Source organism: Macadamia integrifolia, chromosome 7 (genome assembly GCF_013358625.1).
Source record: "Macadamia integrifolia cultivar HAES 741 chromosome 7, SCU_Mint_v3, whole genome shotgun sequence".
In the NCBI taxonomy this organism is placed as follows: domain Eukaryota; kingdom Viridiplantae; phylum Streptophyta; class Magnoliopsida; order Proteales; family Proteaceae; genus Macadamia; species Macadamia integrifolia.
In genome coordinates this window covers 207,707-220,405 of record NC_056563.1, presented here as the reverse complement: position 1 = coordinate 220,405, position 12,699 = coordinate 207,707, and the positions used below count along the sequence as shown (strand labels likewise).

Genomic DNA, 12,699 nt, shown 5'->3' with positions numbered 1-12,699 from the left:
GAGAGAGAGAGAGTTTAATGATAAACATAAATGAAATGAAATTAAAGAGAAAATGTTGTACCTCATTGTTAATCCTATAGATCCAAATTCGAGGTTGATTCCAAATTCACTGTTCTTAAGAAGTATTATGCCAATTAGTATCCAAACTAGCAGAGTGAAAGACATAGGGGTGTCAATCCTGAGCCCACACCGATAGGCTCGATCGATCCCGACTCGCTTAAGGCCCGACTTGAACCAACCTGTTTAATAAATGTGTTGGGCTTCATCCTGACCCGTTTATTAAAAGGGCGTTCACGGTGCAAGTTACTAGCCCATCGGGTACCCGACCGACCCGACTCGCTTAAGAAGCCTGCTAGAACTGACTCATTTAGCCCAACCGACCCGACTTCCTTAAAAAATGCCTAAATACCTATTTTACCACTAATTCTAACATCTGAGTCAATATTCTTCTTCCCTTATTATGGCATTCTGATTCTTCTAAAATTATTTACTGTCTATGATGCAAGGGAGATGCTGGTTGGACCAGCAAGGGCACTTTTCATGGATGAGATATCAACCGGCTTGGACAATTCAACAACTTTCCAAATTCTGACTTCACTTAGGCAATACATCCACATTCTAAATGGGACATTCAATTGTTAAAAAGAGTGTAATTCTTGTAACTTAGATTACATTTTAAAGACATGATTCCCTTGGATATATATAAGAGAAAATTGCATTGCCACCCCCTGAACTTCGGTCGTTATTCAACGCCACCCCCTGGACTTTTCGAAACGTCAAAGCCACCCCCTAAAAATTCAAAAAATTTCAAATCGGTCCCTGCCGTTAGCCGACCGTGAGAAATAAATGAAAATCGGTTAGTTTTTTTATAATATACCCAAAATACCCCCACCTATTGTGAGAGGACAATATTGCCCTCTCTTTTATTTCCATCTCCTAAACCCATATCCCAAATCCCATCTCCCATCTCTCATCTCTCATCTCACTCCGGCGTGCGATTCAATTCCCTCCGGCGTCCAAACCTCTATCCCAAGGTATGGGTTTGGAGCATGATCAAACCATGACGCCTCCAGACGAACCCCCTTTAGCTAATGCATGTCCCTGTCTCCGAAATCTCCATTTCTCCCGCCGATATATATGGGAGCTTCAAACACCGTTCCTCTTGGTTCTCCATCTTTCTGCAAGTAGAGGAAAAATCAAGTCTTTTTCTTTCTCATCTTTGTTTTATCTTCCAATTTCAATCGATCATTCTCTGTTCGATTCTTGTTTTTGTTTCCCTTATTGCTTGAATCTCTGTTTTTCAATTTTTTTTCAAGATAAACAGAGTCGTAAACACACTTATTTACATTGAAATTAATCATCTCAGAAGTCTCCGATTAAGAGTAGTTTATATTTTTTGCCCCTTGATTCCAATTCCTATCGAGGTATGAATGCTAGTGGTTCCATCGGGATTTGCACCATGAAACCCTGTTGTAGAATCCTAATTAGTTGCAGAAAGTTTCCGTTCTTGCCCATTTTCCGATCAAAACTGGTCCAAGACTGCCAATTTCATCTATGTTCTCCCCGGCATTTCGGATTTAAACGGCTAAATGGTCGTCCTTCTTAATAGAATGAAATATTATGGTTTCTAGAGAGGGAGAACCGTGGTTAAAGAACACTTGGTAAAGTAATTTCGAAAACCTTTTTTCTTGTGTTGGAGAAAGCGTTTGTCCGGCAAATCAAATCGGTTGAACAGAGAACAACGAGTAACTCTCGGACTCCGGCAAATCAGTCCTCCATTGATCGGTGACCTTCTTGGCCAGCAGATCAACTCTGGAGATAGCCCAGTTCTCTTTCTTTTGGAGAAATTTGCCCAGTTCTCTCCTTCCCTTCCCCTAGGCTTCCTTTTCAAGAGCCCTTTTTTCATAATCATTCTAGCTTCGTTTTCAGTTCTCAGGTTATTGGCTGTTCTTCATGATCACATTGTCCAGCTCCCTCACCCTATCATATTACGTCTCTCACCATCATTACTGGCGGCGCTCCGATGGCTGAAGATTTTCTCCACCATATTCTCATAAAATCACCTTTTCCTCATGAGATTATCTTTGCATGTCATCATGCATTCTCCCTTCAGATATCTATCTGCATCCACGCTGTATATATCCAGTTTGTTATTATGGGTTTGGTTTCTCCAAGATCTGCAATGATTCCGATGGTTCCCAACCCACTTTATTATGTCATTAATCCCCATACCTTGGGATAGAGGTTCGGACGCCGGAGGGGGGAGAATCGCACGCCGTAGGGAATAGAATCGGACGCCGGAGGGAAGAGAATCGAGTTGCAGGGGGTGTCGTCGTCTTCTTCTTCTTGTCCGGTCGAGTGAGTGAGAGGAGTGAGATGAGAGATGGGAGATGGGATATGGGATATGGGTTTAGGAGATGGAAATAAAAGAGAGGGCAATATTGTCCTCTCACAATAGGTGGGGGTATTTTGGGTATATTATAAAAAAACTAACCGATTTTCATTCATTTCTCACGGTCGGCTAACGGCAGGGACCGATTTGAAATGTTTTGAATTTTTAGGGGGTGGCTTTGACGTTTCGAAAAGTCCAGGGGGTGGCGTTGAATAACGACCGAAGTTCAGGGGGTGGCAATGCAATTTTCTCATATATATATATATATATATATATAATTCCCTTGGATCTTGCTAAATGGGACATTCAGTTGTTATCAATTGTTCAATTGTTAAAGACATGATTCCATTGGTTCCGGAATTGTGAATGTTATCCTCTAGTAGTTTTAAAACCAATAGTTTAATCTGTTTAAAAAAGGATTTTAGGGTAAGCACGTTTAGAGCCTGTTTAGAATTAAATAGGTCCACAACCCGTTTAATGCCCGTATAAGGCCCGTTTAAGGTAGCCAGATTAAAGTCCGACACCGATCGGCCCGATTACAAACTGTACCATGCCCTCCAATCCTAGGCCCGTTTAAGTAAACGGGCGTTCACGATGCAAGGATTTCACACCTTCAAGCCCGGTTAGGCCCGACCAACATTGGCCCGGCTCGACAGATTGACACCCCTAGAAAGACACAACTAGTGTTTTAGGCTGTGTTTGGTAGCCAAGAGAAGAAAAGAAAAGCAAAGATTGTACTTTTTTCTTGATCTAAGAAATTTTCTTTGTGCTTGGCATGTCCTGAACCAAGAGAAAATTTTTTTTTTTGAATTTCAAATTTCAGAATGGTGAAGTTTTCTTTCGCTGGCAAAAAAGAAAAAAAAAAAATCTTACCAAAAACACAAGAAAACATAATAAAATACAAAAACACTTTTCTTTTCTTCTAATAGTACCCCGAACATACATTATTATACATTCGGACAAAACAAGGAAGAACATTTAACAGAACAATGAAGCAAAAAACGTCACAGAAAAGTATTTCTCAGAACAGAGAGAGAGAGAGAGAGAGAGAGAGAGAGAGAGAGAGAGAGAGAGAGAGAGAGAGAGAGAGAGTTCCAAAAATTCATTGTCTATACAATATCCTGTATATATAGATGTACGTATGTGTGCCACTTATATACAAACAGAGGTACATGTATACATATGGACATCTCCATGTATAAGTATAAAGGTGCTTGTTTACGTATAGATACCTACCTGTACACGTACATGGGTGCTTGTCTACATATAGACACCTATATGTATGAATACAAGAGTATGGATCCTGTTCTCGAACAATCCTAACAAAAATGTCTATACGTATTTGAATTTTAAATTTAAATTTGGATAAAAAAATAAGAACCTCTTGTCCCACACCACACCCGTACCCTGACCCTGGGAACTCCAAAATGCATGAGAAAGGGGGAGAGAGTTCTTCTCCAAAGGGTTTGCACCCTTAAGAAATAAGTCAATAAATATGCCCACATTTTCTTTCCTCTTAGACCAATGTGTGACTAAACACTTTGGCTTAAGGAAGTCAAGAAAGCCCGACCAGCCCACCCTTAGCAGGGTCAAGGCCTGGGTTAAGTATTTCAACCCATAAAGTGAGCTTGGGCTAGAATTTTCAGGCCCAATGCAGGGCCTGGCTAGGGTTGGGTTGAGCCCAACCTGATCCCATATATATATATATATATATATATTATATTATATTATGACTACATTAACAGATAACACTTTTTAAAATCACACCACTCAGGAGTATCTTTACTTTTCCTTTTTAACTGTTAGCCTTTTAAACTTGAAATTGAGTGCATTAATGGTCTCTCTCCGTTGAAATGACATTATACAGCGCTGTCATGGTCAATTAGGGTTAATCCAACCCAGTTCAACCCAATTAGAATCATTATGGGCTGGGCTGTGTCTAACAGGATTGAACATGGATTGAGTTAAGAGAATTTAGGGTTGAGTTAGGGTTTTAAGAATTCCGGCACAACCCAACCCATTGAAAACCCCCTACAGTTGTGAAAGTTTGATATTCAACCTTACCTCCTTTTTTTTTTTTTTTTTTTTAATGAATAACCCCTTTACCTGAATGCATCCAGAATCGAAGAGCTTTTGGCTGTCTATTTTCGACAAAACATGAAATCACCAAATTGCCCTTGTAAAATAGACAAATGGTGGAATTCTTCGGAGGTCGTTGGTTCCCGCTTCCCCTGGTCGTTAATTTCCGTTGCAAATCCCCCTCGCCACCACAACCGCCCATAACTAAATTCCCTCCTATATTCACTTTGATTCACAAAATGATTAGAGCTTCTTTATTTTCTATCCGGCCCAATTCATTTCTCTCTCTCTCTCTCTCTCTCTCCCCTGTTTGTTCTCCTCTCACGTTCGTTCATCTTTGTACAGCAATTATGCATCGACCTTCTCAGCTGCCGCCTGGAGAGAACCCACCAAATCAATCAATGTAAGTTGATTTCTCTTCTTTATTCTTATTCAATTTGAAATTAACTCCATGGATTATGATCACCCTTGAAGTGCCAAGGTATCTGATTTTAAGTTTTTGATTCTGTTCTTCATATCTGGTTACTGGACTCATTTTTGCAGCTTGTGAGCAATGAAAAATTGAATTCATTTTTCTCTGTAAACAATGTCTCGACTTGCACTATCTATCAGAGTTTTGTATTCAATGAATCAGAAAAATTCGTAATTTCTCCTCCCCACCCACCCTTTTTTTTAATTTTCTTTGAAATGTAGAATTGGAAGAAGAAGAGGTAACAACAGTGGAAGGAGCTTACAGGGTGGTGACACATGTGAAAGTGATGATAGTGACATTGAAGGTGTTTCTGATCAGTCTCTGGATGGAAATCCAAGTTTGTTTCAGTTGGATAATGACCTTGGATTACTCTCTCTCCTTGGGTCTAAGAGGGTTCACAACATGTGTAAATCTGATCATGTGAGTCTTTCTTGGTATAAATTATGTTATTTTCGTTTCAGTTATTAAAAAAGAAAAAAGAAATAAGAAAGGTCTTCCATATATGTATCTGCTACATGTTAGGAATTGTGATTAATGGCATAAATCCCTTAGAACGACATTTCGAGGCTGCCACCAAGCCCTAGCAATTTTATGATTGGTTGAGTCATTTGGACTTTACATGGTATACTTTTGATGGATTTGCATCAACCAGGATTTGATTAATGTATACAGACAGACTCAGGTTCAGTAGAATCACACCATATCCACTGTGACTTATACATGGTTTGAAGATTTAATCAGAAAAGATCCAGGTTGCTTTTTTCTCTCATTCCATACCTCCATTATGACTCAATTTTGGATGTCTAACCTGCAGAGTTGTTCATCCTCTTATGAAAGATCACTCCCATTTGATCCGTTAGATGGTCAAACTTCAGAACGATCCAGTTCAAGTTCACATCCAGAAGACTTGAGTTCAGTGCACATATCAGATCTTGAACAAATTCTACCCCATGCAAGATCCAGCCCGGAATATATTTCGATGGGTGCTAGTTCATCCACTGCTGTGGTCATTTCCAGGAGAGACCCTAGACCATTATCAGAGACAATTACAGGAAGAGGAATCTCAGAAATTCCACAACCTCCATTATCAAATATAATTGAGATAATTGAAAGCATCTTTTCTGGTTCTCAGGTAGCATCCAGTTCAGTAAGCCGCCAGCGATCAAATTTCAGTTGGGTAATTCATAGCCGTCTTCTTCTTCCTCGAATTTCTCATGGTGTTCCAGATGTGATCCAGAGGTCGGTCCTTCCTTCCATTGGATTTAGCTCAAGGAGTGGAAATTCCTTATCTCCACAACTTACCCAATTTCCTTCCTTGCCTTTTGATGGAGTGGGGTCGGAGAGTGAAGTTGATACTCTAAGTCAGCAATATCTGCAATCAGTTCTTTTCATGCAGAGGCTGGACAGTAGCGTGATAGCACGTTCAATTTTGTTAAGGATGTTAACAGCTGGTAGTGGAGGACAAGTCAGGCTAGTATCTGAGGTTTGTATTTTTCCTCTCTGTGATAGATAGCTCTCCACGCAGCAATTTTTTAACAGGAAAAGTGGATGCCTGCATTTCCTAAAGTCTTGGAAAAAGAAAGACCTCCACAATTTGTTTCCCTTTTGTTAGTTCCAGGTAAACTGTAGCTCTGTGGCTTTTGCTTACCTGCTAAATTGCAGTCACTAGTGTTTCACGCTTTACGTTCATGTAAAACCAAAAACTTTTCAAGTGACTGTCTCCTTCAGACTAGGATATGCAGCAATCTGAAAACATTTTGGGGTTAATTCATCAATGTTCATATTAAGAAGCTTCAATGTTCAATCTTCCTGAATGATGGAGAGGCAAAGAGAATCAAACTAATCCGCTTCACATTCCATTCTGGTTCAGCACTAATTATGTTTCCATTTCTAAGCTTACATCGGCTGTTCAGTCATACACAGTAAAACATACACAAACACACGTAATAATTAACAGTGTGGAGACAAGGTAAGCACAACTCATGTTTTTACAATGGGGTTTTGAAATAACTTAAAAACCCAAAATAATGCATTTTATCAAACTTGAATCTGAGATCCTACAATTATGGAGCTGAGACACATTTGATATTCCACCAGCACTGAGTACATCCACTTTACATAAGTTGCCGAGACACAGTGAGTCCATTTATTATACCACAAGACCCTTCTGGTTCCTGGACTAGATTTGCTGCTGGAAACACAGTTATAGCAGTGTATGCAAACTGCTAGTGTAGCCATCAGACCTGGCCAGTTATTGCAAAGCGTCAAATACTGTTATGTATGGCCAATGGGCTCCAACTGGCCCTTTATAAGCTGTAGCTGAAGCTTGCCTTGGCCATGTTCCATGGCGGGGGCGCTGCCTAACTGCATTCTTGGGGTAATACACACCATGGCAGCCTCTTGTGCGCTACAGCAGCCCCAATTGCACATGGCAAATAATGCTATTGTCAGTGGTTTGTGGTCGCAAATGCTACCACTCATTGCAGAACCACATTTTTTAATTTCTTTTGTCTACGACATCTGCTGCATACGATCCAGTTGGGCCTTGGCGTATGTGGTTTACCTGTACTTTATAATTACTTGGGACAATAGATTATCCGACAGAATCTTCACATCCAACATTAAGTACAATATTAACAGATGACAGTTTATAATGAAAGGATTGGTTTTATGTTCAAATTGATATTTAAGAATGATTCTTTCCTGCTAGACTTACGATTATTCCATAGTCTTCAATAGATGTTCTCGATAAGAACAAATAGGAGTTTGAATTGTTTACTGGAGTACCCCCCCCCCCCAAAGTGTTCACACTTCATAGTTAGTTTTATGCTTATATATTGCGTTCATCTAGATGTCAGGATCTTTGAATCATAAATGAATCTTACAAGATCTCATGCTTGTCAGTTCTAATTTCCTAATCCTAGTATTTTTTTTTTTTGGGTTTATTTTGCATTGAAAGCTTTTTTTAAACATTAAATGTCCATTTACAATTTTTACCTATTTGATTGGCTTACAAGCACCACTTATCATCAGCAGGATATTCTAATTCTAAGTCAATCACCATCATCTGATATAGCTGATTTGCATGATTATTATGGAGATATGCAGCTAGATGTGGATAACATGTCTTACGAGGTAATACCCATGAATCTTTTTCTGTGAAGCGTGATCCACTTTTTTTTTTTTCATTTATCATATTATGTCTATTGATCTTCCTTAGGAGTTACTGGCTTTGGAAGATCATATAGGGAATGTAAGCACAGGGTTGTCCGAAGAAGTAATTATCGAGTATCTAAAACTTCAAAAATATTTCTTATTCTCAGAAGAGAAATCTTTGAAGGAATCCTGCAGTATTTGTCAGGTGCCGTATTTTCTGATTTTCTCATTTATTTCAATCAAATGTTTAAACTTCTCAAAGGTCAGGACATTGGTGCATTGGCTTTAATGACAGGAAGAATATGTGGAGGAGGATGAGCTGGGTGTTCTGGACTGTGAACATGACTTTCACAGTGCTTGTATCAAGCAATGGCTAAGATGCAAAAACCTCTGCCCTATATGCAAAGCCACTGGTCTGACTACCTTAAACCCCACTATGCCCATAAACACATAGTCAACAGATAATCTTACCTCAGCTTCATTCTTTTGTGGTAGAAAATTTTCTGTGGTAAGAGTTGAGAATTTACATGGTTTCTTTTCCACTGTTCTTCATTCATATTGTTAATTGATTACGAATAATTGGCGTACAGATTTCTTGGTTAACAAGTTTTAGGCTGGCCAATGTTGGCGCATCATAGGCTCAAGCTGTCATGACTTTCAGGCATCCTTAAGTGTAGAAAACCAAGTAGTACCAGATGGAGATTTAGCAGCTACAAACAAAGGAGATTTTAAGAAAGACTTTCTGGCTGTATGGTGATTTCAAGTACTCAAATGGATATAAGAGTGAAACTTTGTCATGTCATTTTGAAACTAAAAAGTCAATATGTGATGGTTCAACCTAATATTCTTTGCTCAGAATAAAAAGATTTTATTCAACCAACTGTAATGTTATAATTGCATACAATGAACAAAAAGTACTATTTTGAATTTCTTAAAAAAGTGTAGATATCGTTGAACTTTAGATGTTCCAAATTTCACCTGAATGTTTTGGAAACTTCCAACATGGTAAGGTTTTGAGTTCATTTCTCATTTTCTCTGTGTAACTGAAAGAAAAAGAGGAGGAAGAAATCTTGAATCATTCCTCTTTTGTCTTTTACTAAGTAAAATATCAATATTTATTGTCACATATGTTCCCAAAACATCAGAAAATAGAACTTAATGGTAGCTAAATGAAACATAAACTAACGATTTCTCTTGAAAAGGAAGGAATGGAGTGCAACCCGAAAGCTCTTCATTGAGAAATCAGTTGGAGGCCTCATATTCATTACCAAATGGAGATGTATTTAACAATTTATGGATGAATTTACTCAGATCTTCTGTCATCAAAACTCCACTTCTTATTGAATAAAATTTTGTGTTGCCATCTCCTCTGCTTAGCTTCCATACTCTGCTCTGCAGGCAGGCCTTAAGGGTGTTGATTCAAATTCCTCTTCCAAGATGATGTTTGAAAGAAATCATGATGCTTGACATAAAATTTTGGGGTTGCAGGCATCCTTGATTATAATGGTGTAGGGTATGAGTCAACCAAATCAAATAGTTCATCTCCTATACCAAATCCAAGCATCCTAGCCATGTCAGTTGTCTTCAACTTGGGTTTTGGGACGTTATGTTGCTTCAACCAAGAATACACAATAAATACTTTTTCCATGACAAACAATTCCAAGGCCTCTGGATTGAACACAATTCCCATTCTCATGCTTGTCTGTCAACAGAAAATTTAGGAATTAGAGCTGGAGGCACCTTCTCTCTCTCTCTCTCTCTCTCTCTCTCTCTCACACACACACACACACACACACACACACTCACTCACTTGCGACTAATACCTGGTGAGGAACCAACATAGCTGCATAACGAGCAAGCTCTCCAGCACGCCAGTCCAACACGACAGGAAGCCATGGGTAGGTAGTATCAAGCCTCAGGAACCATAGTCTTATATCTGGAAATTCAGATAGTTCTCGAAGATCATGTGGATCTTCTCTTGTGTAGTTTATGGTAAAGCCGACCTTTCGTTCAAGAATCTCTTTTGGGTCTGTTATGGTACCAAGTGTAGATGTTCACAATTGGCATTCAGAAAAGTTCCATACATGCAAAACAGTATTCAAGGAATCAAGAGTCCTGTTTTCTCCATAAGATTTTTGACAAAATGAAGTCTTTACTTACCTGATGAAAGTGAGATGAGTCCATCAGCTCTGCAAATAGGTGACAGGTCAAGGTGCCGAATGATATCATTATCGATAACTATCTCCAATCGTCCTTCTGCTGGGGGCATTGGAGGTGGAACTTTAGGGGTATCTGTCAATTAGAATTCATTGAGATAAACCTGGTATAATGCTGATATCTTAATGTAAAACAGTAGCTTTCAAATTGGATCAGATAAAGAAACTGGAAACCATTAAAGACGCCGATTCCAGATCATCCCAACTGGCTAGTATGATTTGAATACAAAAATTCTCAAAACAGTTTCTGGTAATCCTTCCTTACTCCAAATTAAAAAAACTGTTCTTGTTCATTTCTTTACTGACTGATATTTCAGAAATGAAATCAAAACTCTGGGAGAAACAGAGGTAGATGTAACAAAAAGCATTCACTTGGAAACTGAAAAAATAAATGATCTTTTGTTTTGTTTTACCATCATCTTCATCATGGAGGGAGAGGTCGAAATTCCCAGATGGGTTGAACGCAACAGAGGCCACAAATTCCGGCCGTCGACCCAAGTGTGAAGATGAAACAGAAGTGATTGAACTCGAAATGGGTTTGCAGGAAAGCCATTGCTTGAGGGAAGGGATGTTCTGCTTCAACGAAGGAAGAAGGGGAAAGAAGGTTGGAGTGGTGGCAGCCATGGGAAGAGAGAGGAGAGGGTTTAGGTAGTTGTTAATGACCGTGCGTTCAAGTTCTCCTATCCGTTAAGTAGGCCCCATAATGATTTCTATCTCTTACAACAAATCGGACGGTTGAAGTTCATCCAACTGTATAAGTTTTTGATCTGGGTTCGGGAACTGCCACGTGTCCGCTACATGTACACTTGTTTTTGAGGATCTTAATGGAGTAATGGACTTCCCCGCATCATTTCCAATTTCACTTTCCGTATTTAAAAATGGAGAAAGACGGAAATGAAGAGAGCGGAGAAGAGAAGAGAAGAGAACGAAAAGCTCTGTCGTTCAGTGGTGATGACGATGGTGGCCTCTACGTCGATTTGCCCTCTCCGCTTCCATGTCTTCCCGAAATACTCTTCCCCTTACGATTTACGGTCTTGTTCTCCTCTACGGGGTCGTCACTCTCTCCGCTCTCCTACAAGAATCATAGCCAGCTCTGCAGTCGCCATTGAACCGGTATATATTCTCTCCTCTGAAGATTCTGGTTTATTCTTAATTTTTAATATTGAATTGTGTTTCAGGCTATTGATTGGTCTATGGAGTTTGGATTGCTTCATTTATGTTATCTCTTTTATCCCTCTCAACAGCTTTTTAAGGTTTGATTGAATTTGTGAAACCTTAAGGATTCAAATGCTTTGGGATTTTAAAATGAAGTTGTTAATCATTTGCTCCCTTCACTAATAACCTTGGGGTTTGCAAGGAGCATTGATTCCGGCATTCGTTGCTTAGAAGTGGTCGCGCTATAGTTGTGCTCTTGTGGATTTCAGTTTGAGTTTAATAGGAAATGCTTCAATTTGAAGAGGTTTTGCATTTTTTTCTTCTAGAAATTGGGTTAAAGATGGCCATCTATTGCATGGTTAATCCATTAGGTATCTTCTCAGTTTCTTTTAAACTTTTCTTCAATCCTCCTAAGCCTTCAAGACTTTTGGGCTGCAGAAGAAATTTAGAGTTCTGCCCAGCTGATGTCCCTTGTCCTCATTATATTTCACAGAGTATTTACCGCTCGTATGTAAGAATTTTTTCTTCAACCATTACTTGCTCCTTGGGTTTAATTGTTCCCGTTCAAGATAAGATTTGGATGGATAACGATTTTTCATTTTCAGGATTCAAGCACTCATCAAAAAAGCACTTTGGAATTTGACTTGTTTGCATGCCCAGTTTGTTATGAACCATTGATAAGAAAGGGCCCCCCAGGTCTAAACTTGTAAGTTGCATTATGTAGTGAAATGTGCAGAAATTTAGCTTATTTGCTTCAGATGTCTGACTAAGAATTGTGTAAAGTGCAGGCCAGCAATCTATAGATCTGGTTTCAAGTGTCAACAATGTAACAAGGCATACTCCAGCAAAGATGTCTATTTGGATCTCACTGTTACTTCTGGAGCAAAGAGCTACACTGAGTTCAAACCAAATAGAACTGAGTTATTCAGGTATGAGAAATCTGGTATTGCTTTAAAATATCGGTATGCATTGAATGAAGATAAACCCTAAACTACTAAATTAATTTCATATCTTCGTTATGTGTAATTCATTTAATGAACTTGAGAGATTTTACAGTATTTCAAGGATTATAAATTGGGTGGTTTGAGACATTGCCATTTTCTGTTCAAATATTTTAAATGACATATATGTACAGAGTGTCTGACCATTTTTCTTCCATAAATGTAACCTGTATATTGTAATGCAGAAATTTATCCTGAATTCTTGATCCCCACCCCACACCCACCCCC

The 12,699-nt window shown here is 39.0% G+C and overlaps 3 protein-coding genes across 4 annotated transcripts in view; 2 read left to right on the top strand and 1 right to left on the bottom strand.

The window, feature by feature from the left end:
• Positions 1-4,742: 4,742 nt before the first annotated feature.
• LOC122085133 (probable E3 ubiquitin-protein ligase RHG1A) lies at positions 4,743-9,105 on the top strand. Its single transcript, XM_042653575.1, has 7 exons — positions 4,743-4,874; positions 5,165-5,363; positions 5,758-6,426; positions 7,980-8,078; positions 8,164-8,304; positions 8,395-8,607; positions 8,690-9,105. Exons 1-6 carry the CDS (start codon positions 4,822-4,824, stop codon positions 8,551-8,553), a joined length of 1,320 nt encoding a protein of 439 aa, XP_042509509.1. The 5' UTR covers positions 4,743-4,821; the 3' UTR covers positions 8,554-8,607; positions 8,690-9,105.
• An 85-nt stretch (positions 9,106-9,190) lies between these two features.
• On the bottom strand, positions 9,191-10,982 carry LOC122085136 (protein CHLORORESPIRATORY REDUCTION 6, chloroplastic). Of its 2 annotated transcripts, none has more exons than XM_042653577.1 (4): positions 10,729-10,978; positions 10,260-10,391; positions 9,923-10,128; positions 9,191-9,801 (listed from the first exon to the last, which is right to left on the bottom strand). In XM_042653577.1, exons 1-4 carry the CDS (start codon positions 10,937-10,939, stop codon positions 9,598-9,600), a joined length of 753 nt encoding a protein of 250 aa, XP_042509511.1. In that variant the 5' UTR covers positions 10,940-10,978; the 3' UTR covers positions 9,191-9,597. The 2 variants fall into 2 exon arrangements, with proteins under 2 accessions (XP_042509511.1, XP_042509512.1); XM_042653578.1 differs by having other exon boundaries at positions 9,667-9,801; positions 9,910-10,128; positions 10,729-10,982.
• A 189-nt stretch (positions 10,983-11,171) lies between these two features.
• The window catches only part of LOC122085134 (uncharacterized methyltransferase At2g41040, chloroplastic), a 9,692-nt gene continuing 8,164 nt past the window's right edge, over positions 11,172-12,699 (top strand). Inside the window, exons 1-3 of the mRNA XM_042653576.1 lie at positions 11,172-11,428; positions 12,076-12,176; positions 12,259-12,399. Coding sequence (XP_042509510.1) covers positions 11,210-11,428; positions 12,076-12,176; positions 12,259-12,399 — 461 coding nt within the window. The 5' untranslated portion in view covers positions 11,172-11,209. The remainder of the gene's footprint in view (positions 11,429-12,075; positions 12,177-12,258; positions 12,400-12,699) is intronic.